General features: G+C 37.5%; 1 protein-coding gene across 7 annotated transcripts in view; it reads right to left on the reverse strand.

Annotated features, from left to right (window-relative positions):
- Positions 1 to 61: 61 nt before the first annotated feature.
- Positions 62 to 23725, reverse strand: part of TRAK2 (trafficking kinesin protein 2) — a 28579-nt gene continuing 4915 nt past the window's right edge. For 4 of the 7 annotated variants that reach the window (XM_087732777.1, XM_087732780.1, XM_087732778.1 and 1 more), the window contains exons 2-17: positions 21275 to 21608; positions 20060 to 20254; positions 16307 to 16360; positions 15443 to 15513; positions 14659 to 14775; positions 13117 to 13326; positions 11161 to 11239; positions 9238 to 9368; positions 8950 to 9024; positions 8168 to 8305; positions 7125 to 7204; positions 6200 to 6403; positions 5765 to 6063; positions 5132 to 5422; positions 4821 to 4920; positions 62 to 4219 (exon numbers count right to left, since the gene is read on the reverse strand). In XM_087732777.1, the coding sequence (XP_087588903.1) occupies positions 3541 to 4219; positions 4821 to 4920; positions 5132 to 5422; positions 5765 to 6063; positions 6200 to 6403; positions 7125 to 7204; positions 8168 to 8305; positions 8950 to 9024; positions 9238 to 9368; positions 11161 to 11239; positions 13117 to 13326; positions 14659 to 14775; positions 15443 to 15513; positions 16307 to 16360; positions 20060 to 20254; positions 21275 to 21311 (2760 nt within the window). In that variant the 5' untranslated portion in view covers positions 21312 to 21608 and the 3' untranslated portion in view covers positions 62 to 3540. The remainder of the gene's footprint in view (positions 4220 to 4820; positions 4921 to 5131; positions 5423 to 5764; positions 6064 to 6199; positions 6404 to 7124; positions 7205 to 8167; positions 8306 to 8949; positions 9025 to 9237; positions 9369 to 11160; positions 11240 to 13116; positions 13327 to 14658; positions 14776 to 15442; positions 15514 to 16306; positions 16361 to 20059; positions 20255 to 21274; positions 21609 to 23725) is intronic. The other 3 variants (XM_087732781.1, XM_087732782.1, XM_087732783.1) reach the window with 3 other exon arrangements.

The following is a 23725-nucleotide window of genomic DNA, read 5'->3' on the forward strand; positions in this document are numbered from 1 at the left end:
ATTACAGAACACTGTAGTATAGAAGATGACATCTGGAACAAACCACACAAGATGACTAATATACTGAAAAATGGCATGTTATAAGTGTTTATTATCAAATTTACATTCCACTATGAAACAACAGTAAGTGCAAAAAGCAGATGAAAAAAAATACCATGAAGTTCCCAGACCGTTCAAACATTGTGTGTAATCCCCTCGTCTAACAGCCAACCCAATGTTCTCCTTGCCTCTCGGCTGCAGTTTGACTCCAGTAGGCTTTTAACTTTGACCACAGGTATTTTGAGCATACAGGCATCACTGAGTTTATCAAAAACAGTGAAACTAGAAAGCTATACGTTTGTGCTTGGTTTAAGCCAATCTGAATAAAGGTAAATAGTACAAGAATTTCCTTCTGTCTCTTGACACTTTCACAAGCATGGCTTCCTTTCTAGCATCTGTTTTTGTCTCAAACCTGCAAGATAACAGAACCTTTATGAACTGCAATTCTCCATTCCTTCTAGTTCTACCTCCCGCTCAACCAAATCACATTTGTGCAGGATCAAAAGATCTTGTGCAGGATCTCAGCTATCTTAGTCGTGCAAGTTTGTCTCCTCTCTTACGGGAAGCAACAGAAGCCATACCAGTTCCTAGAATGATGGCAACTTTTAGTATGTTCTCAGAAACACACGCTATTCAAAAAAGTTTATTTCTAGGTTTTGGCACAAAACGGTAAACATGGAAGAAGTACCAGTTTTCCCTGTTGCTGCAAGCTAGGCACATATATACAAAATGCGCGGGACCATCCAAAGGTATAAACGCGTGACAGAATTTCAACAACACTGCACCATAGCATCAACCAACCGGATAAACACACAAACACAATGGTATACAGATTCTTCCATTTTCTTCTTGCCTTGTGTAAAGTATCTGATGATACATCATCCTACAGAAAACAAAACAAACAAACCAACCAACCTCTCCACATATCCAGAGTTCAGCAAACTGAACCAGTTTACATTGTTGGGCTATGGAATATGGAAGCGTCCTAAAGAGAAACATGCATTAAATGAATGTGCTTTTGGATTAATTTTAACTGAAACCTGGTCTGCCAAAGGAATTCTGATTTAGCTCATTTGCTGCTTCTGCTGATAACACACAGAATGATCCAACGGCTGGAGCTATCTAACGAAGCTAGTTAGAAACGCAGATACGTTTTTGAAGGTATCACACTGTAACTTACTTACATGTATTCCTATAATAAACAGACATAAAATGGACATACTTTTGACACACTACCCACTTCTCTGTTAGACGCCAAACTGTCCAATCTCCTGTTAACTCATTCCTGTTGTTTCCCTAGAAGTTACAAACACACAGCAGACATACCCGTCTTCATTCACTGGAGAGCAAAGTTACCTCCCCCAACTCCTTTCACTCTTACCTTATTTAGCTAGGCACAGCTAAGCACGTACAAACATAAATACTTACATGAAGAAATTAAATATTTTTCATTTAAAAAACAAAATTAACCCGTATATAGTATTTTAAATAAGATTCACCTTTTATAAGTGTAAGATTTTGCTTAGAGAGCAAAAGGCAACTCCAGGAGTTTCTGAATATTTCTGTGCGCTGCTGACAGGCAAGTTTCTGCTAAGAATCCCTGTGCAAATTTGAAGTGGTTACTCCTTTTCCTTTTACAAAAAAAGCCTGTTATATCAAAGAGTCATCTCAAGATCTATAGAACTGTAAAAGCAGAAAGGCCACGTTACAAATTTCCTATAAACCAGGTTAAGAAGCTTTCTTTTCCTGCCCTACTCCACTCCATCCTGCAGCAACAAGGGTGCTGATTGTGGCAGATGTGCCTTACGGCAAAGGCGAAGCAGTGTAATTATACTGATGCTTCACACCACGCACCCAGGCAGGTACCGGCTACGTCCCACATACACTGTAACAAGCAAGGTAAACTTCGACTGTTTTACCTAATTGTATGGAAACCAAGCTTTACAATAATTTTAAAATGTATGGGAACTGAACTTTAAAATAATTTTAAAATGTTGATAGGTACAGCGAAAAATTACACAAAGATTAAGAACCTCTTTCCATTCAGGTCACTAGCAAAGACCCATTCCTCCAAGGAATTTTGGGCAAACTTTTCTTCTTCTTTAAGTTACACTATAAATCTATTGTAGATTATCCAGTTATAACTAGAACCTTGGACAGGAAGGAATCAAAAGAGCAGCACGGGCAGTAACATTTTGCTGACTACCACTCAGAAATCAGATTTCTAAAATGGACTTCTCTTCTGAGACAGAAAGTCTGCCTCAGCTTTGTTCAGAATCAGGTTCAGAACCACTCTCCATCATCAAAACACGGGATTTCAATGTAGACAAAACTGATTTCTGTTCATTAAAATGCTACAAAGAACACTAGCTTTCATCTTCCTGTTTCTGAATACAGACTGGTAAATTTTGCTCTTAATAAAATCTTTTAAATAAAATCCTGCCTAAAATCAGAAATAAGTGAATGAAGGGCATGAAGTTTACTGCAGAACTCTCAAATATACATAACGTCTACCTGTCAAGAGAAGAGTCAGGTTACCGAATTTCCGACACTTAGCTTGAAGTAAATGCTCTCTGCTTACATCAAATAAAAAGAAACCCTGAATCAAGCACCTAGGTTTTATGTCTTTTTGCAGCACTGAAATGTGCCTGAGATTTTTATGTGTGCGCGCAAAAATACCCTCATTTAAAAAGATGCACAACACACTTTGGAAAGATTTCTTAGCTTGAAGTTTTCACCCTAATATGCGCTTTCCTGCTTCTTAATTCTTATTCATTGCACCTTCCTCTGTGTCCTTAAGAAGCTCTGTAAAGAAATTAACTTCTGCTAATACCTCACTAGCACAATTGCACACTTTCAAAATATAAATCCTGACCACCAGTTTCTGTGTTTGTAAACAGAAGTATTGTTTTCTTACACAGAGCTAAAGGTTCTCTCCCCTGCTTCTCACAGTGGGGAGTTCAAAAGAGGGCAGTTTCTGAAATGGAAAATACAGGAATAAAAAAAAAAAAAAATCCAAGTTTTCCTATTTGTTTACTACAGAGAAGAACTTGAACCACTAATGCTGGTCAGACTGACTGTTATTTTAATATTATATTTAAATGATGCAGCCTGACTGCTAACAACTAGTAAAATACTATGGTCATATGGTGGAAAAAATAGAACAACACCTGCAAGACAGTTCTACGCATACAGTTTAAAAGGTTAAAATACCGAGAACGTCTACAATGGTCTTTTATTTTTGCCCAAGTTAAGACAGATGCTGAAGGGTGTCTCAAAACTAAGCTTTGGTTTCTTCTTTCTTATCTTTCACAAAAGCCTTCTTCCTCAAACCCAAGCAATGTTCTTTTTCTCCTCGATCCCAACACTTCTCTCTCCCACGTCTTCAACATGCACGTGCCCTCTCCAACTCTTCTGTAACACATCTAACGATGCCTGCACTGGATGTTTATCCCTCATGTATTATTTACTATGCTAGAAGTCAATCATTTTTCAGACCAGTCAGTCCTCCTTTAGGATATCCATTTTTGATGACTGTGTGCAAACTGGAGCTCCCAATGCTCCAATCATGGCCGGAAGACTCTGGTTTCTTCTCAGTCCTGCCATTAAGTTGGTACCTGCATTTAAAAACACAGCCGAGTCCGGCCTCCGCAAGCTAACCTCTGGCCCCTGATTCTTCCTGTGGTCCTGTGTCTCAGGGGGCTTGATCACCCTGGCGATACCCAGTCTCTTCAGTCTGTCCACTAGGTTCATCTTCAGCTGGCCTACGTCTGGAGCGTTACGGGAGGGCTTTAGGCCATACATTTCTTGCAAGAATGTTTCTGCTGGTCGAGAAGCCAGGAAATTTTCTGAGTGATGCACTCGAGGCTCAAACAGCGGAGGGGAAGGACAAGGTGAACGCGAGGGAGAATTCGGTGGAGTAGAAGGAATGGGGAGAGTTCGAGGGGGCCGTAGCAAAGGCAGTTTTTCTAATACGGGGCTATCGTAAACCTTGGCAGAGATGCCTCGTTCTTGCAAAAGTTTAGCCAGACTGCTCGTGCTGCTGAAAGTAGTAGTCGAATCTCTTCTGTTGGTGAGAAATTCTCCAATGCTAAGCCTGTGAGAAATGGCTGGAGTGCTCACTACTGGGTTTCCAATACTGCTGCCACTATTTCCAAGTGGAAACGGGGCACCCATGGAGCTGAAATAAAACAAAAATGAAACAGAGAAGATGCACGTTAGACATCGTTATGCCTGCTCTGCTCTGTATTTGCCTTTTAGTGTACAGAAGGCTGGAGAAAAAGTAAACTATTTCTATTAGCTGTGACGGTTTCAGCTTTAGTAGATTCAGAATTATTGTTCTGCAAAGTATTTAGAAGGTTTGACAGAGAGGTTTTGGTGTAAGTACCAATGGATTTACCTTCTGTGGTCACCTATACTATATTAGACAGAATACCAACATAGATGTCCAGTAATAACTTAGTTTAAAAAAAATTATGACAGAATCAGAAAAAAAATTTATCATAGAATCAGTATTTTTTTTTTTACAATAGGTATATGATACAAGGCATTTGCTATTTAAGAGTATAAATTTACTTCCGTTAAGTTACCCTAACCTGTTTTAACTCTCACTCTAGAGAATTTCAAGTTGCCCCTTTGTAATTACGACTATTTGTATGAGTATCATCCAATGTGTTGCCTAGCTGCCTTGGTATTTTTTAAAACTCGTCCATATATCAGAAGCCAGAAAGCAACTGTTTAATCCTATGCAGCAACATTTAGGATGTCAGCAGTCATCATACCTGGGAGTAACCTGAGTGACATCAGATGGGTGAAGGATCCTACAGGTAGTAAAGGTAAACGTAGAATTTGTGGAAGACAGACACTTCCCTGGATTCGAGGCTGCAATGTGGAGAATTTACATCCATTGAGGGTAAAAATAAAGACAGATAAGAACTAATCAAAGCAAAGTTTAAGATAATGTTATCATCACTGCTATTTTTTTTTTTTTTAAGTAAAGAACAAAGACAGCAAAGACAGCATTGTCGCAAGGTCAAATACTTTCCATTGAGAAAATGACACTGCAAAAACAGAAAGAGGGAAAAACACTAACCATGCTTCTTACCAGTGAGTGGTACTGCTGCTGAAGTAACAGGTGGCAGGAAAATCCCTGCCACTGGCTTTGCCACTGTACATTTCTTCTCCTCCGGGAAGGACTGTTGCACTTGAAATGTTATACCTCCTTCACCTTCTTCCTCATCATCCTCCTCCAAGTCAGAGATGTGGTACACAGTATCGTCAGACAGAGGGGTAAAACCTTTTGTAACAACACCTGGTCTTGGGTCAAGAATGGTGCCTAGGTTGGGTCGAGCAAGCTGCTGCCAATGAAAAAGGGTCTGAGATCCTGGCGTGACAAAAGAGAAGAGTCTCAGAGAGCCATCACCTACTCTTGTACTGAGTTACAAGAATTCACGATCAAAACAACTCCAGCCAACTGGTGCCAACACTGTGATACACACGACGTGCTTGGATGGCAATGCCAAGAAAAAGCCTCACACTTAGCACCATGTAAGAAAGCCAAGTAGAAAGTGATACTGATGAGCTAGTTGGCACGTAGCCTACCAAATACTACTACTTCCTCTTACTGCATATCATACCTAGCTATACACACACCAACAATGATTTAGTTGGCAAATTAATGTAAAATCCTTTTCTGCTGCTGAGAGAAGGAAGATCATCCTCTTACCTTCAATGGGTTTGACAATTTGCAATTTTTCTGGTAGGAGTACACGGAGATTACTAGAGCTGGCAGAGAGATCAGTGAATTCTGAGTTTGTACCCAGGGAAAAACAGCTTTCTGTTGGTGTGCTACAGCCACTAGCCCCTTCCTTCTGCTCAGCCAGTAAATGCATTTTTCGCTCCCATTCCTCCTCAAAGAACTGCTTCTCACTCAGGTAGTTCTGACGACGGAGGGAGAGCCTGTGCAGAGCTGTGACTAAGTCATTGTCTCCAGGGGTTCCCGGCTGGCCAGGATTATGAGTGTCTCTGTGAGAAACATCAAATAATAATAGATATTAAGACCATTAAATTAACCATTTCTCTCTTACGCAGCTGAGGTCCAGTCTGGATTTAGTTTTGAATCAGTTAGTTTAGAAAGAAGTTAACAGGCTGTGTTGCCTACTTCAAATTCTTCTCAGAGCTGCTCCTCTGGGCCATCCGTGTGCGGCTCTCCAACTGGTGTACATCAGACTGGAAGGGCTTTGCTGTCATAACAACACTTGATCGATTAGATCCAGGGATTGGCAATGGGGCAGGAAAGGAAGAGGAGCGGCCACGAGTGACATTAGCAACCTTGACAGTGTCAAATACTCGTTTCTGTTGACCCCTGCAGAAAAGACAAGCAAACAAATGTGGTTTTCAGAAGCATTTTGAAAAAGATATAATAAAGAAAAAGTTCTGACCAACAGACTTCCAAAAGTCTGCAGAGACCTGACTGAAAAGATTTAAGCCCAGAAAAACAGGATTGCATAAGACACTCATGTTTTCAGTACTACTACTTCATTAAATATCAGAATTACCACTGACTTTGACCTGAAAGACCTGAACCTCGATTGAGAACCACTGGAGAACATTCAGGACCACGTATTTGGTTTATTTAATTTATACATGCTTTCAGAAGCATATATTTAACTTATTACTTCTTGCTCCGAAGTAAGAGATCCAGGAACAGGTCTTCAGGGCTTTGGAATCTGTTATCAGTCTTTCAGCTATGATTTAGTTTGCCTGAGAATTTTTCTATCAGCATTAAAAGGGATGAAACTAGTGCTGCACATCAGAGAATCTGCATCAAAAATCTCACAAATTAAAGAATGAAATAGCACCCCTTTAGCAAATTTCCAACTTCCTCATAGAATCAAATAAGAATAGTAAGTTTCAAAGTTGAAAAGATTACCAAATAACTACAAAGCTTTTTTTATTAAGTTTCGAAGAAAACTTATTATAGAGGGAACATTCACATATATAGATTTCAAGAAATCAGTTTCACCTTACTTAATACAAGCATATGGAAAAATACTGAAATAGCACACAGGGATCTGAAAACATACTTTTGCTTGGAGAGAACAGATGCATCACCCTGACTCAATTCCTTCCGCATTGTCCCTTCAATTTCTGCTGCAAGGGAATCCTAGAGAAAAATGGAAACCAGAAGAGTTGACACATTAGATTCCAGTCTTCCTCCTAACAATTTTAGCAGAAAACATCTCTAAAAAAATACTCAAAAAATCTCCATTTGTTTCCCGGGCATCAGTATGTTTTGGACAAACTCTTTGGTCTCTGAAGGAAGGGCATGGGGGGCAGTCTTCCACCATAACTACACCCACGTATAACCAGTATGGGTTCAGTTTTCATTAGCAACATCTGTTTTTTCTTGGTACTCTTTATGTTGGTTTCTTAAGTTAAGCTACAATCATAACAGCACTTCTTACAAGGACAAACACTTACATGAGGGATTCTGTATACGCGAAATGACCAACCAAAACCTGACAAATTCCCAGCACAGCCCAGAAATTTTTGAGAGTACAGTAATCAGAACATACCTGACACCAATAAGAAGAGAAAAATAAACGCCTTTAACCCTTTTCCCTTGGTTTAGTCATCTCTGGCAATTAGTCTAAGGTCATGCATTTCTGATGATGTTTAAAATTTAATCTCACAAGATAAGGACATAAAATTACACCATTAACTACATTAAGGAAAAAAAATACCTTCTGAACTCTTAAAAAGATGCTTTGCTTCTTAAAGAAAGGCTGTCAAGTTATAAAATTCACATCAACATTGAACAATATTCTAGCACAACTGAGCACTAGCTGTAGACTATGCCAATTCCCTTATTTAACAGAAAATGCATATAAAAAGGAAAAATAATTTTAATATCACAATGTGTCAAGTGAATGGTTCGTTTCCTAACAAATAATGCTCTCAAAAATGTACACATTAAAGGACTGAAAAAACATCAGATCAGCACCTTTGCCTACTACAAAATAGTTCCTGCTGCAGCTCCCGTAATGGCTATTTTACTCATATAGTTGTATGCTACTACAGGCCATATGTGCCAGTACGTGCATGCCATGCTAGCGGTATTTATTACCACAGGAAACGCTCCACATGACTGGGGGTGGCAGAGACAAGCAACAGAGCTGGCTCTGCTGCGCAGCAGCTTCACTTCTTCTTGTGATTCGTGCAACATCCCTAGACACTCTGCATTCCGATCCTGCAACTCATGTAGCTGAAAGAGAAAAGAGGCGATCATGTGATACCAGTAAGCTTCAAAGACAAGACAGAATGAAACTGTATTAACTCCTACAGAAACCTATATCGACTGATTCAACACTGTAATATTTTCCAACTGCACAGCACATGCCAACATCTGGAATGGGCAACGGTCAGCATAGCACCCGCACCGATTTTAGCAGTGAAGCATGAAGTCCAAATTAAGACTCAAGAGAGGAAAAAGTATGATAAAATCCAAAGGAAAATACATCAAAAGAGTCTGCAAATACAGTAACTGCTGAGGCAAAAGAAGCAAAAAAGAGAACTTCCCTAACATCTAATGAGCTACAGTACTGTTGATCGAATCAGTAATATTCCCACTAAAACACTCTCTTTCTCATAACTACTAAGAACAGTAAGACCTCTCTACTTGGAACACCTTCCTTGCCTTTCATACTCCTGTGAACTACCAAAATATTTGTGTAGACTTAAATAAAAATAATCATTCTTTTCCTCCAACCATATGACTCCAACCACAATGAAAAATGAAAAGCCCTACATAATTAAAAAGTAATAGTTCCCATTCTCTCAGTTATCCTTCTCTTGTATTCTATTCCAAACATTTATCTAAATGTATATATATATATAAGCCTTAAGTACCTCTGCTGTCAGTTGTCTCTGAGCATCTTTGGAAGCTTGTAAGTGAAGTTTCAGCTCCTCCTTTTCAATCACATGCTGAAAGCACAAAAAGGTGCTCATCATTTTCTCAGCCGATTTCCCCAAGAGAGCTGATCCTCTGCCATACTCTCCTGAAACAGCCACTCTCTTGCAGTGTAACCCCCTGGCTTGCAAGTCAATTTTTACCTACTGTAAGCACTGGCATTCCCACGTGCGTGCACATGCACACGTGTGCGCACGCACATACACTCTTCATCAGCATTCCCTTACTTCTTTTAGTTTATGTTGAAGATCAACAATCTGAGACAAGAGGGATGAGATCTCTTCCTGGTAGCGAACCAACTCCTCACTCTTCTCTGACAACTCCTCTGTTATTCTGGAAATTTGAGCATTTGTTTGCCCTACAAAACATAAAAGGAACTTAGTAGAGAGCTTTTCTCAACACACGACAAAAACCAAACCAAATCCAACCCAACCCCAAACCCAGAAAAGATCAGTGAAAGTCAACAACGATCTGCAAAATGACCAATACTCTTAGGAAATCAATTCATAGTACGTAAGAGTAGGTGCCTTAGAACATCCATAAGGAAAAGATAAAGAGAAATAATGGGGAGGCAGAAGAGAGAGAGAGAGTTAACTTCAAATGCAGGTGTAGCGTATTAAGAGCTACATATGCAGAACCTGAAATACATATCACAAGTATGCGAAATGACCATAATAAAATCCAAGGTAAGCTTCTATAAACAATTTCAAATGACATGCTGGCTCACGACCAAGGCCAAACCTGGACTATCCTGAAGAAGTCAGGCTCTGAATTGATCTTACTAACTATCATTCTCTGTAAGCAAAGGCATTTTGTCAGATCTTGTCAAGCATAGCATACACCTATTTAGCTCTTAATTCTTACCACCATCTATTCCCCAAAGACCCACTGCATACAATTTCCAGTTTCTTTTTTTCTTTGAGCAAGCACTTCATCAAGTGAGATGACAAAGCAGCTCAAAAAGCTGAAATATTTTTATGCAGTTAGTCTTGCTTGTATACCTGCCCTGAAAGCACAGCAAAGTCATAATAAAGTCTGATCGCTCTTGCATAAAGGTCACACTACAAGTTTAGTGGTTATTGTACCTCACAGATTTACTGAGAACAAGGTCCTGCCCATGGACCTGTGGACATTTAAGCTCACAGTGAGATACCTTTTTCCTGAAGATACAAATTTTAAAGCTGTAGACTAGACATCCTTTGCGAGAAGATTCTTTCTGTGAGTCTACATTACCTAGCATGCCTATACCTGCTATAGAATTGGACAAAACAGAAATCACAGATGTTCTCATTGAAGGAAAATAGGAGAGCTTATATGAAATAACCTCTATTTGCAATAGATATGTATTTTCTTAGAGGGAACGGAGTAAATTAACAACCAACTAAGTATCAGTTCATAGTATTTTATGGTCATCTGGAAGAAGAAAAATCAAGCAGCCAACCCAGTCTTCTTTATGGTGGTTGTATAGAAAAAAAAAAATCTTTAAATATAAGTTTAAGGTTATTATGCACAAAGGAAGTAGCACACGTCAAATGAATACAGATTAAAAAAATGTACCACCAGGTTACACAATCACCACACATGAAAAGGATTGTTCCTTATTGTTTCAGAATACTTGACATGCATTTGTGTAAGAGTAGCTGCAATTCTTTGCAAATAAGTAGTATCCAAAGCAAATACGGACAACTGTTTCAGACAAATTAAAACACTTGCCAATTTAAATGCTTTGGTTCATAATATGTATTTTTAAAATGAACTAATGTGTTCATAGATATATAGTAATTTAGAATGAGTAATTTAAGAGTCTATGCACTGATACGTTTCAGTGTCAAGTGTGCTGAATAGTCTATACAAGAAGTATATTTTGTTGATTTTCCAGTGTCTGTAGGCTTTGGTTTAGGAGGTTTATGGACATTAGATTTTGCGTTCATTTTCTCTCTCTAAACACATTACACATACCTGAAGCTGAATGCCAGAGTGAAACTCAATGAAATACATAAACAATTTTGCACTTGGGTAAAAAGCAAGGCTTTTTTATTATTATTTCATTACTGAAGCTCATTTTTTGATCCAGGGATAACTAAGAAGGTGTAGGCCCTAGGTATTTCAAATACCATTTTGCCATTGCAAGATACAGCCTGGATACTCACGGAGCTCTTTTACACAGTCATTGACCAGCTGCTGTTCCTTCTCTTCATATGTAATGGTTTCTGTCTTCAGATGGCAAGCCTTCAAGAAAATTATTGGTATTCCAATTTCAGTTTACCTATACATATATTAATGTTATAAATTTTTATTTCTAAAATTCTTGCAACTGAAGAGTCTCCCCTCTATCTATCGTCATAATTCCTATCCATCTGGCCATACTTTCTAACCATTTTTTCTACCATAACCTGTTTCCCTGAATTGTGTAGGTCTCTTGAGTGAAAGACACAGACACATGAACAAAACCTGATCTCTTGCCTCTAATAAAAAAATTGTTGCAAAAACATTTAACTTGGTAGGGAAAGTAAACCAACACAGTGATCGGAAGTAACCAATTTAATTTGCTTCACAATTAAGGCAAAGAAATCTTGAAAACTGAATGATGTTAGCCAAATCTCTTATGGCATTTTCAGAGAGCTTTTCAGGCTCTCAGTATAACAGCTTTTCTCCATATTCCCCAAGTAGTCTATTTAGACTGTAAATTTTCTGGGCCAGAGACCGAGTATCATAACAGATCTAAACAACATGGAGCATACCAAATTCCCACTTCCGTTTTGAGTATGAGGATGATAATATTAAACTTTGCACAGGTAACTTTTCTATATTCAGGGCTGTTTGCCAGTAAGTGACTCACCACAAAACTTAGTAAATGGGTTTAAAGGTAATTCAAGCAAGTAAAAGTACAGCTACACAAGCGCAGGCAAATGCCCTTCTTTACATAATGCTGTCACATGAAAATAAAAAAAAATATCAAATATAGGCTCAATATGATTGAGGCTATTTCAAGTCAGTGAAGGTTATGTTATATTACAGAATGATAGCAGCCTCTTTTCAACTCCATTTTTTCACACTAAGGTAGACTAAATTAATCCCTGGTCTGTAAAGTTCTGTAATCATATACAGGGTTAGGAGTGTAATAAAAGCAGTCTGATCATCTCCTCTTTTTTTTCCTACAGCACTACTAAACTATCCATTTGGGGAGACTCCATAGGGAGTTTTAGGAAGGATGTGCATCTCAGGCTGAATATTTTTGAGGCAAAACAAGAGGAAGAGTATATTTTCTTCACATTAAAGGAATCTAGTCTCTGTTGTATTGCTGTAACAAGCTCATATTGGGAAAGGCTCACGTAAAAAAAACAAAACAAAAACCCCACACACATTACATTAAAAAACCCCACCTTTCTTACAAAACAAAAAAACCCTTTTCTTAAAAACAATAAAAGAACTCACTTTTAACCAATCTCCTATATTTTACAAGTTCCACTCTCCACCTCCGAAGAAGAGACACTGCATCTGTAGATTCTGATTGTTGTAACCTTTGCTGTTGGTTCCATGACTTTTATAGGCATTATTTTGTCTGTCCATTTAGTCTCTACCCTTGTAAAGGCACAGTGCCTGTATTCATTTATTATATACAAGAGAGACCAATTAAAACACAGACTAATCACATAGTCAAAACTAAGTGTGTCTTTAAAAGAATTTGCGTAGAAGCTTATTAACCCTTAATATTGAACGTAGGCTGACAAAAATGTAATGGCAACACAATGGAATTCCCAAAATACTACTACTAATTGCAGCCAGATTTGTATCAAAACAGGTCGCACAAGCTTGAGGGCCTGATGGGTCCAAGTACTTTTGCTGGGTGCTTACATATGTTCCCATATTCTTTCACATACCATAAAGGCATTGAGGAAGGACTACTAGAGGACTCTGGAGATAATGAGGAGTAGTGAAGGAAACAGAAGGATATGGGGAGTGGAGAGAAAGTGTTTGAGAATGATTCGTATACAGCGATACAAAATAGTCATATGCTTCAAGAGAAACCCAGATGCTGGATTTTTTAACCATCCTGATTTCTTTCACATCCAGCATATATGGTATACACTGTAAGTTGGATATACCTTCGATCTGAGAGCAAGGTTCTCCTCTTCCAGCTCTCTGAGTTTATCTTGCAAGACATCCAGCTGCAACAGATCGTGTGATACACTGAAAGACTCATTGAAACGAAGTGGTGTGGAACAGCTGGAATCTGTTTCACTCTCCTCGGAAGCAATCGAAACAATACGAAGCAGGTCATCCTTCTTTGACAGTTCGTGCTGCAGCTGGTTAACCTATGACAAAAGAAGATCATCAGCTCGTGAAATATACTTTAGCTATACAATATTACAGTCTATTATTTACGCAGCCTCTTGGAACATCACTGCTCCAGTCTAAAACGAGATTAAAAAATAGCTTACAGGTCACGATCCATTTATTTATATTTGCACAGAAGATTCAACCTCTATTTATTTTATAGGAAGTTCACAAAATCATAATTTTAACACTGTAAGGGAGACTGAAAATTCAAGATAACACGAGAATGGAAAACAGAACCTACTTTTTTAATAGTTTACTTCGAAATAATTTTCCAGCTGCTTTGAAACATGTTTCCATTTTAACACGCTAACTATCATTTTGATTATGACCATTTTCCTGAACTGTAACTGCCTGAAGAAAAGTACTGACAGACATCTATTTATATGGATAGACTGGTACCCCGCAGCCTAAACATTAAGTGAACTGTAGGACAAATAAAAACAAGAGAAGAGACAGATTTCATTTAGATAAATTCTATTTTGCATATCTAAATTTTTATATGAATACATAAGTTTATGCTGTCCTACAGCTAATTAGGAGTATGTTTTTATTGCCAGCATACTGTTTTATGCAGGCAGCTGAATCCATTTCACTGTAACTTAGACTATACCTGTTGACCCCAGGGTTAAAAAACTTAGGGTATTTTATTGTTGGTCAACTATTTAATTTTTTAAGAAAGAAAAACAAAGAAAAGATTAGATCAAGAATCTGTGCTTAAAGGAAAAGATGGAGTGAAGATCTTGAACAGAATTCAGTTTTCATTAAATTTTATTTATTTATTTATTTATTTATTTATTCTTAGTGTAAGCACTCCATTAAGCCAGCTTATTTTCTGGGTGTTTCCTCACCTGTGAAGTTGTTATGTCAGATACCAACTACTTATTTTGACGTAGATTATTAGATTCGTAGTTTCATGGCGGGATATCAGACTGATGGTCAAAACAAACACTTTGAAAATGCAATTCTGCTGTAGATATATCATAATAATACCTAATATTCTCATCATTTCTCAGTCATTACAAAATGCAGACTTCACAGTCAATTCTTGGACTGAGAAAGCTGATTGAACAATGACAATTAGGAGAATGACATCTAAGTATACTTCTGTAGTTTGAGAGCAGCAATCACCTGCTTTCACAATGAAATAATGTATTTCTATTAATCCTCTTACCTTCATCATAAAAAGAAAACAGAAAACAAAGAAAGAAAAAGGAAAACAAAGAAAGAAAATGGAAAACAAAGAAAGAAAATGGAAAACAAAGAAAGAAAACCAAAGAAAGAAAAAAAGAAAAAAAAAGATCACTCACTCGATCTAGAGTTTGTCCTAACTGTTCTTCTAGTGCTTCATTCTGTTCTGTTAACAGATGGTTTCGCTTAAGGAGAGCTTGTCCAATTCGAGCTGCCAGTTCCAGGTCCCGATCTTTCTGCTCACAAAATGAGAATAAATGTCTACTTTTGATCAGATAAGGTTTAAATTCAGCGTAGTTTTAGATTTTCCTAGCTATTGTTTAATGCATCACCACTCTGAGCTCCCCTTTCACTCTCAAATGGATCAACATTGTTAGAACAATGATTAATGCTTCATCATCTGGAGCCAGAACACCTCCATAACTGTTGTTTCTTGATACAGCACATTCTCTTCCACAGTCATTTGCAGTAACAGGGGGAGGGGAAAGCACCAAACCTGAGGACAGTTTTGTTTTTTGTGCTGAGTACTGGAGAGGTTATATGGCCTCTGTTCAATCATACAAAGAAGCCACATATACTTAAGCCTGTGGTCTTTCAAGTGACACTTTCTCCAGAACAGACTGCTTAACTTGAATAGCGATGAGAGGGTAGAAACAAAGGAGCAACAGGAAAGCAGAACAAAGCTGTTTCTTTCTTACACCTCCCTGGCTCCATGGGTGCCCATAGTTTTGCTAAATTTTGTTCCTGAGATGGTGCCACCAAATCGACAGCTTCTAATTACCCATGTGTTTGATAAGCAGCTCCTGAAGGTAACTGAACTGAAATTTCCAGTAGCTGAGTAAAACCCTTCCTCAAATACACGTTCCCAAATATATTAACATAGCATTACAGAGACAAGCATACCTCAGCTAACAGATGTTTGACCATGTCAGCATCACTGTAGGTTTTCTGCTCCACATTATCTGTGCCAAGAACTGAGAAGAGAAAAACATACTTACTGAAGGAGCTTAAGAAGGCTGCTGGGAAGAAAGAGAGCTAAAACTCAGAGGATGTTGTTTATATACAAATACAGTACTTAGTTGATGAAACTAGCGGAGGCTATGAAAATGCATCTTAAGTTCAGAAATATGAAACAATACTCATTTGGAAGACTGATACAATGAGGTATTGAACATTTACAGCTTTCAACAATATTAGCTAAAACTTGAGGTGCTCACACATCCTTCAAATTTAGAAAAAGGAGAAAAATCTCTTAAAATCAACTTTTTGAATACAGCTAAGCTGGGAGGAGAGGGAAGAGTATATTGGAGCATATCCAAATATAGCTGAATAAAATAAATAAAATAAATAAAATAAAGCTGCAGACTTTACCCTTGAAACAAAATTCCCATTAGTGAGTGTGACAGCTATACACAGGAAGTATGGAAACTCCAGAAACTTTCCAGTCATGAAAATGTATTTATTAAGATGCTTGATCATCTTGGAAATAGTTAAAAAGAAATGGGATAATGTAGATCTGCAATTTGGATGCAGCAGTAAATCCTACCTTACTGATTGAGTGACTTCCGACGTTTGAAGAGTTTGTAAAACTATTAAAAAACTGAGAACAAGTAGGATTTGAAAAACAGGACTGAGTCAAGAATAAACAAAGCATGAAGAATTTGCGACAACTCTGAACAAAACACAGTACTAAAACACAAAGCACTGGTCTGCTATAGTTCTTGTCCTGAGAAACAGAAGATGCTAGTAAAGGAGAAATCTTATTACCTTGTGCAAATTTGTGAGATCCAGCCAAGGAGGAGGAAGGAAGTTCAATAAGAGCTAGAGTGACAGAAAAGGAAAGATACAGGGGGAAAAAAGAACAAAGAGGAGAAAGAATTAAAATGTAAGGAAATAGGTGATTTATTTGCATGCATCCACCACCACCAAAAAATAAATGCATCTGTAAACATACTTTTTACACTATTAAAACTTTCTTAGAACTTTTACAGAATCATTCAAATATGATTCCCTTCAGGAGCAGAATTATACAACTCACTTGCAGGTGATGGATGTTTGTGCTTGTCCAAGTTCAACAGCAATTTGCTATTTTTGCTTTATGGAATCAGGGTCATGAAAGTAAAGGCGGCAGCAATATAAATTTAACAAATACAGAAGTATTTGCTTCAACTGAAGGTCTAAGTTAACCTGTTTTGAAACAAATTCCATCATCACTGCACTCCAAAATCAGATTAATATGGATTTGGTCTAAGTCTATTTCTGAAGATTTCCTTGACTCTTCTACCTTGTTTAAATCTGATTCATACTCTGAATACTTAGTGGTATTGGTTCGCAGTTTTCTTCTTTTTTCTTTTTGAGGACTGCACACTTAGTTATGAGATAGTGAAGTGCCAAGCTGAAGTGCACGCTAACTTTATTTACATATGTTATATAAGCTATGTATGTCCTTTACATACATAATGTCCAGAATTAACCTTTTAAAACGTAACACTAAGGCTATGCTGGGAACAAAAGCAAGTTGCATTTTAGCATAGAAAGAAACTTTCTTGCAGTCTTGAAAAGACAGGAGAACAGAAAGAACAATATAGAAGAAAAAGGTTTACTGAACTGTTTCTCTAAGAGCTTAACAAAAAAATAAATCAAACTAACAAATCAAATGCTTTTTATCAAGTAGATCAGTAGGCATGAAAACCCAACACATGCTGTTCAAGTATTTAGGAGCTTTGAACGTACAGCAGTGCCATTTACTAATTGTATTTCTAAGCAGGGTAAAAATAGAAACTCTCCACAAAATTTAAAGTACCTATCTATCAGTAGCGTAACAAGCATTTGGGAGGTCAATTTTACGGTACCGTTTGGTTGCTGGTATTGCTTCCCTAGAGGGGACTCCAAACTCATCTGGCTTACTAGTATTTGGAAAATTCACTGCACATACGTAAGTAAGTTTCAGCCATTACAGGCAGAATATTACAGCCAGCTCTCCTGTGGTAATTGTTCCCACCAGGTGATTTCAAGTTAAAAGTTTCTATCCAGCGCTAAGTCGCCTTAATAAAGATTTACACTAATTACATACAAGGTTACTCAGGCAAGTAGGTTCCTAAAATCAAAAGCAAATATATTTACTCTGATAAATGAAATCACAGAACTAACAGCTTTGAAACTTAGCTCTACACAACTTTTTTTTATTTTCTCACACTACAGGATCAAAATTATACATAATTTGTTAGAATTCTCTCTTGTGAACACGCACATGTGCAGCCTCTCCTCACTCACCTTGCCAAGTGAAAGCTGCAAGCAACTCTTTGTTTTGGTTAATATTCTTGTTATGTTGTGCCATGTCCCTTTATTCACACATACAGAGTAGTTCTAAAGACAGGTGCTTTGTAATTCAGGGCTTCTTATGCTACCACAGTTGAAGCAGAAAATATTCTTCCACGTCACTGAAAACACCGCCAGTGCGAACTCAACTGGTCACTGGATAAACCTTCTAATAGGCGGCAGCAGCCATAAAAAAAGGAGGAGCTCAAGGGCAATAACTGCTGTGTTGTTTTATTTTTTTTCTCTTAGATGTCAACTACAAATTCACCCAAACCATGAGTTTAGCACTCTCTTTAGGAAAAATTTATAAAAATGTTTGCATAGATACATAGGGAGGGGGAGATATACATATAAAAAACCCAAGTTACACTTCAAGAGTGATTGTCACATTTATTCCCAATTCCAGCCAACAGAAAGAAAGATACAAATTTCACCTAACAAGCTATTCAGCAATGATTATAACTAGATCTTGATCTATATCTGTATTGTCTGGGACCTTCCCAGTATCTCCCTGTAAGTTATTAGGCTCAAAAAAGCTAATATGATGACTACTACATTCAATCCCTTTGGACAATTTCTAGGAGAAACATTAACCGTATTTATCTTGAGTTTATATAACTCAGCAGTTATGACAGTGTTCTTAGATGGTAGAATTACTTTTGTATGTTATGCCTAACAGTTATCTGTTAACTTAGTCATTGTTACAGCTCGTTTTTGAGAATGTCAAGAAAACATCTATGGCAACTGTTCAAAAAACTCTCACAAGCAGTTTACTATTTTCACAGGACACCTTCTATAGTTAAAAAGAACTTCTCACTGGGTGAAAGAGGGAGACACGACTTTCTGTAGTACCTTGACAGCCAAATAACACGACTGCCTTCATTAAAACATTGTTGACAGAACCCCTCCCTCTCACTGCAGTTTGGAAATGCAGGCTCATACTGACTGAAGGTCCTTCTCTCAGAGCTCTGTGCTCCATCACACTGGAACTGCAGGTGTTGACCAAAGGGCTTCAGCAGAGCCACATTTGATGTAAAGGTCCTTCCAGCACTGACAGACTCTGATCCCACCTCTTTATAATTAAAACTTAGGGGCAAGTACACACCCCACTGACTACACAACTACTTCCAGTACAAGAGTGTTCACTCAACTAAAAAATCATTTATGCTTGCAATATTATTATCAGAAACAAACCGAGCAATAAATATTAAGCAGTTTTCCAAATACTTGCCACAGTTAAAAAGTGTTCCAAGCCTGCAAGTTCAACTGATAACAAGATTGCTTTAAATTGTCGACTACTGGTAATATTTTACTTTTACTTACTCATTTGCTACACACCCCGGGTGGAAGCTTAAAGCACAAACAGCAAAAAACCCCTTTCAGAGGTGGCATGTACAAGGAAGAGGTAATCATTACAGATTGCACATAAGTACCAAGGCTGTATATAAATACCAAGTTCACTCTCCCAAGTCATTTGTTCCAATAGTTCCAATATACGGAGGAAACAGGACTTCCCCATTTCTCTAAAGTGATTACAATGCATTCTCCTCTTTTCACATGAAAATACTTCAAACTACAGGCAAGTAAGTGTCCAGTTCTTTTGGCAGCCTTCTATACATTTGTTTTTCAACATATTAAATGTTTCTTCACGTGATCGGAAGCTGTCCGTTTTCTTCTTTATGATCTGCTAGGTTTAAGGATAAGTTACTTAGTATTTTCAAATCTGGAAGGCAGTGATCAACACTGATCTAGTACCCACCTATCTGGCATTCACACCATTTCTATCTCCAGAAGTAACCACTAAGAGCATTTCAAAAGCAGCACTGACAGAAAACATCAGGGCAAACATAATCAGAAGAACCACAGCATCATTAACATTCCTGAAAACAGAGCTGCTGCATACTCCATACCTCTCTTGCATTACATCTAATCTAGCGCAATTCTAGGTTCCCGCCTCTTTTTCACTATCGCATGTTCCCACTCTTATTTCATGTGAAATCTAATGATCAGGCGGCCATGGGACGTGCTAGGTCAGCCCTTAGAATTGCAGTGCTGAACTACAAGCATTTCCCCTGAACTCAGCTTTTTGTTCCACCTGTCCAAAGTTTTCCAGATTTGAACACTTTATTATAGTAATTTTATATTTACAGTTTTCTCTTCACTAATTGGGAAAAAAAAAATCCTAGGCCCAGATATACTCACTCATGTAACGGAAGGGCTCCTCATCATGAACTGGAGAAGTGATTTCAGGAAGACGGCCATGGCCCGCAGGGGACTGAATCCAGTCTTGATTTTCATACAGATACAGAGAGTCCACTCGTAACTTGTAATCTGGCAATTGTTCTTCTAGCATGCTCACCAACTCTACCTCAGGAAGGTCCTCACTGGAGCAGACATCTGAAAGCGAGTAAATGCCAGTAACAGTACATTACTATTAAATACGACATATATTTAATATTGCTACAGTAGTATACATTCAATATACTATAAAATAGTAGTATACATTCAATATACTATAAAATACTTTATAAACTGTCAGTAGAAAATAATTATTCTGCACTGGACAAATTACCAGAATACTTATTGAATTAATACTTGATTTACATTGTAATATTTGTAAGTTCCTCATCCCCAACTGACTCCACAACTTCCTGGAAAGCTGAGCTAGTCATGATTCTCTCCGACTTCTTGAATATGATTTAATGAGTTTCAATTTCTATCTTTTCCTCTTCGTTGAACTAAACCACAGACCTACATTTTACCAGCTATTGATTTTGTAAGGTTTCATTGGTTTTAGCATAGTTACACTTCCCTTTTCTGAAGGAAATTCACATTTTTCTTGTTCTTCTGTTTATCGTTTTCTTTGGTAATGAACATAAATGCAAACAATCTTAAAGTAACTACAAAAATCAACTGAATACTGCCTTGAAATCAGGGAACGAATATAAAATTCCATTATCATCCATACAGAATCACGCTCTGAGAAACATGATACTCAAAATCCTGGAAAGGACATTTAGCTCTTCCTCTGCTGTCCCCCCTCCGCCCTGTAATCCCTTCACAATTACTGCAAAAAAAAAAAAAAAAAGAAACATTCGTTCTAAGTTGCTAAAATACTGCCTATCAAAGGTATGCGATGATTATGTTTCCAACATTTCCACTAAAGATGAAGACTATCTTCAATATCTTTCAATGGAAAAAATGCCAATGTTGATTATTGACACTGAGAATTTTACAAACAACATTTTACAGTGGAAGCTGATTTTACAAGCTAGTTAAGATGACTCAGCATTTTTGTTCATTTGCAAGATCAGATAAGCAATACAAAGAATGTGAAACTTAAGGTTGTCTTCAGGTTGATGTTCTGTAAGATGTTAGATACATTCAGGATTTGTAACAGTTAATTCTTCAACTTACCAGAGATGCTCTCCAAGCCCCTGTGATCAAAATTCATGAGTCTTTTCTTCACAGTTCACTTCTTTGGAAATGGCATTCTGTAGTCAGATTGTGCACTGTCCCTTTATTGCTTTGGTAGAAAGATGTCTTTGGTTTAGAGACAGAGTAAGTGAGAGCCATCAAGCCACCGAGACACTAACAAATCTGGCATCAACTCACTTCCGTAGACTGGTTCATATTCCAGATCTATTGCCATCTTAAGACATGCTTATTTCATCTGGGCTACTACTGATCAGTAGAATTACCTATAGGATATTTCATGTAAGCTTCACGAGCTTCTCAGTTCAGCCATCATCTAGAAATAAAACAAAGAGAATGCCAAAGTTTAACAGATGTCACTCTTTCAAATGAGACAGGTAAATTAACGTGACTTTGTCTCTTTCAGTCTGAATTTCCTCCCTGTACTGTCATTTAACTAAACAAACAAACAAACAAACATTTTAAGCCCCAGTTTACACATTACAGGTAAAATGCGTCACTAAAAATACATCTTTTCCCTGCAGACACAACATCTCACCTTCAGCCTCGACTTTGTCAATTACCTATTTGTCTATACCATTTCTCCTCTTTCATATATTTAGTGTATGACAGGTTCCTTCACTGAAATGAGGCATTTCCCTTTTACTCTGAAGGACAGCAGCTCCAACTAAACAGAAATTTTCTTCAGGCTACTACATTTATTTAAAGTGATGGATTCTAAAGGCAGGATTTCAAAACCGTCATTTTTTGCATTTTGATGTAAAAAAAAAAAGGTTTATAGGACTGTTTGTTTTAATCTCTTCCCCTTTAGAAGTCTGTTAATTAAAAATTGGATCTATCAGAAGTTTACTTTGTGGATCATGACAAAATTTGTCTGTCCTCTTCAGCACAGACTCATTTAAACCAGAAATGAAACTACCATGACTAATAAAGATAACCTATCAGAACAATAAAATAAAAATTCTGCTGTTCCCTTGCCAAGACTGATCAATCATCTTCCATGTAAAATACAAGAGTAGTCCTAGATGACAGAAAAATACAAAATTAAAGAGAACAAAAGTCTCATTTTCCCTCCTCCTACATTCAGTAAATACAAAATTCTCTTGAAATCTTACATTAATTTCAAATTTGCTCTTAACAGTTACCCTAAGATCTCCCATCACCAAGCACAACAATCACAGGTTTGTCTTGCTGGCCATAGCAACCTCTCATTTGACAAGATCAAAATGGACAGTGCAGGAGGTTTTTAAAGAAAGCCTAGAGCCTGCCAGTTCATCTGCTTGTAGACTTTGGCAGGAGATCAAAAAAGAACTTTCTTCCATTAAGGTCAGCTCATACTTGTGTGCCGTATCCTTTTGCTTTGTGATTTCTTTCTTTATATATGTACTTTATTTACCAGTTTTAATTATTATCCATAGTAGACAGTTACTAAAGAACAGTAAGACTGAGATTTGCTATTTGAATGTATAGCTGCTTCTAACACTAGCCTGTGATTTTTTTCAAGAGGCTGTTTTTTAAATGGATTGCTGAAAAGCATTAACTACACACGCACACACACCCCCTCCCTCTAAAACAACTCAATACAGCAGAAGACAACACTTAGAACAACTGCTGTAGATCCACACAGCCAAGATGATTTTATCTTGTAATAAAAAGAGTCATTGTAGAGTGAGACAAAATTCAGTGGCGTAGGAGAGTTTCTTCACAACTCTGATTGAAGCTTTTTCCTTTGAGTTTTAATAATGTAAAAATGAATGCTACTTCCTCTCAGGATTGGATTTAATCTCTCCTCTAAGTAGTGCAAAGCAGAAACGCTATTTGTTGTGGGTCAATCTCGGTTCAGCCAAAGAAGGGGAAAAAAAGAGAAAAAGAAAAAAATCATTTGGCTCAAAGTTTTCTGAAGCATCAGGCCAACATCAAGCTATTGAATTGAAAGGGCAGCCTCATTTATAAAACCTTTGAGAAGTTTGCTAGATAAGCAAACACCATAAAAGTTAATGCTCACATTTCCAATGCTTCTCATAGCTTTAGTTTAGTAGGCCATGGGGCAACTTCTCTGTGCAGCACCACCCTGAAAGTGATTCTGTGACCCTTTTACTCTGCAGCTATAAAGCTATTTCCTAAGTGCAGATTCCTTCTGCAAGTTATAACTATAATTAAATAAGTTTGGATAAAACCCACAAAATTTGCAACATGGCTTTAAAATACATGACCGTGCTATAAAAAGATGGTCTATAATTTAAAATTGTTAAACCATGCATAAAGACATGTCCAAAACAGAAGCCAGAAAACTTTCTCAGGTATTATTTTTAATCTTTATTTACAAAGATTATTTCCACTGTCACTGATTATTTCCACTATATTCATTCCACACAGATGCACTTGTTATCAGTTTTGTCCCCCTACTCCCTCATATGACAATTTTCCATTGAT

The sequence above is a fragment of the Nipponia nippon genome, unplaced genomic scaffold (assembly GCF_047370975.1).
Source record: "Nipponia nippon isolate SJK-2023a ecotype South Korea unplaced genomic scaffold, ASM4737097v1 scaffold_5, whole genome shotgun sequence".
In the NCBI taxonomy this organism is placed as follows: domain Eukaryota; kingdom Metazoa; phylum Chordata; class Aves; order Pelecaniformes; family Threskiornithidae; genus Nipponia; species Nipponia nippon.